Source organism: Acanthisitta chloris, unplaced genomic scaffold (genome assembly GCF_000695815.1).
Source record: "Acanthisitta chloris isolate BGI_N310 unplaced genomic scaffold, ASM69581v1 scaffold20369, whole genome shotgun sequence".
NCBI classification, from domain to species: Eukaryota; Metazoa; Chordata; class Aves; order Passeriformes; family Acanthisittidae; genus Acanthisitta; species Acanthisitta chloris.
The window spans coordinates 1-1,213 of NW_008691071.1; the positions used below are offsets into that span (position 1 = coordinate 1).

General features: G+C 65.4%; 1 protein-coding gene across 1 annotated transcript in view; it reads left to right on the top strand.

Moving 5' to 3' along the window:
* Window positions 1-83: 83 nt before the first annotated feature.
* The window catches only part of CFD (complement factor D (adipsin)), a gene marked incomplete at its 3' end in the record, with an annotated part of 1,640 nt that continues 510 nt past the window's right edge, over window positions 84-1,213 (top strand). Inside the window, exons 1-3 of the mRNA XM_009082103.1 lie at window positions 84-114; window positions 290-443; window positions 695-839. Coding sequence (XP_009080351.1) covers window positions 349-443; window positions 695-839 — 240 coding nt within the window. The remainder of the gene's footprint in view (window positions 115-289; window positions 444-694; window positions 840-1,213) is intronic.

The window sequence follows — 1,213 nt, forward strand, 5'->3', positions numbered from 1 at the left end:
TGCACACCCCCAGCCGAGCACAGGCAGTGCCAGGCTCCTCCGCAGCCATGGGACCAAGTCCTGCTCCTCTCCTCGTCCTCGCACTGCTGCTGCTGCTCGGGGCCGCGGTGAATGGTGAGTGAACCTCCCGGGATGGAGACAGCGCAGACACATCCCCAGCGCCGGGGGCTCCTGCACAGCCCCCATTTCCTGCCTGCACCCGCGGCCAGGGACTGTCACGGCCCGCGGGGAGGTGTCCAGGGACCTGTAAGGGACCGCGGGAGTGACTCTCCTGGTGTCTCCCCCACAGGGCAGCCCCGTGGACGGATCCTGGGGGGCTGGGAGGCCAAGCCCCACCTGAAGCCGTACATGGCCTCGCTGCAGCTGAACGGGGAACATGTCTGCGGAGGCTTCCTCATCGCCGAGCAGTGGGTGCTGAGCGCTGCCCACTGCACTGAGGACACGTGAGTGAGGGGCTCAGTTATGGCTGCTCTGGTCTGAGGGGCTGCTGGACCTGGGAAAAACCACAGCCCCAGTCCTGGCATCGGAGCGCGGGATTCAGCTCCCACCTGCAGTGAGGTCTGGGCAGGGGCTGCAGGACCCCTGGGAGCTCCTGGTACCCCTGGGGTGTCTCTAGCCTGCCACAGCACCCCATTTCTGTGGCCAGGTGCAGCTACTCCCCCGGCTCTGTGTCCCCACACTGACTCTCTTGCAGGGATGGGCAGCTCTTCCAGGTGCTGCTGGGTGCCCACTCGCTCACGGAGCCGGAGCCCCACAAACGCCTGTACCACGTGCGCGCCCAGTTCCCCCACCCCGGCAGCAACATCCACAACAACAAGGACGACCTCCTCCTACTCCAGGTGGGCTGGGGGCCACTGGGACCCTCCTCGCTGCTCCTCCAAATCCCTTGTCCCTTGGGACCCTGTGGGGTCACTGGCTGTGGTGAGAGGAAACCTTTGAGGTCAGTTTGGGCCTGGATCCCCCTGTCCCTCCCTCTGTGTCTCATGGGACCATCCCTGCTTTCTCCACCAAAGACCTTTGCACTGCATCCAATTCCTTCCATCTTTCTAGTGGCTCCAGTCTCTGGCTGCATCCCAGGGCTCTGGTTGGGAGCGAAGCCCTGAGAGTGGCTGGGGCTGTGGTGGTCCTGCTGTCGGCGCTGGGCTCACCGTGCCCTGATGGGTCCTGGGCACAGCTGCCCCCTGACCCAGGTCCCCTCTGACTTTGCGGCAGC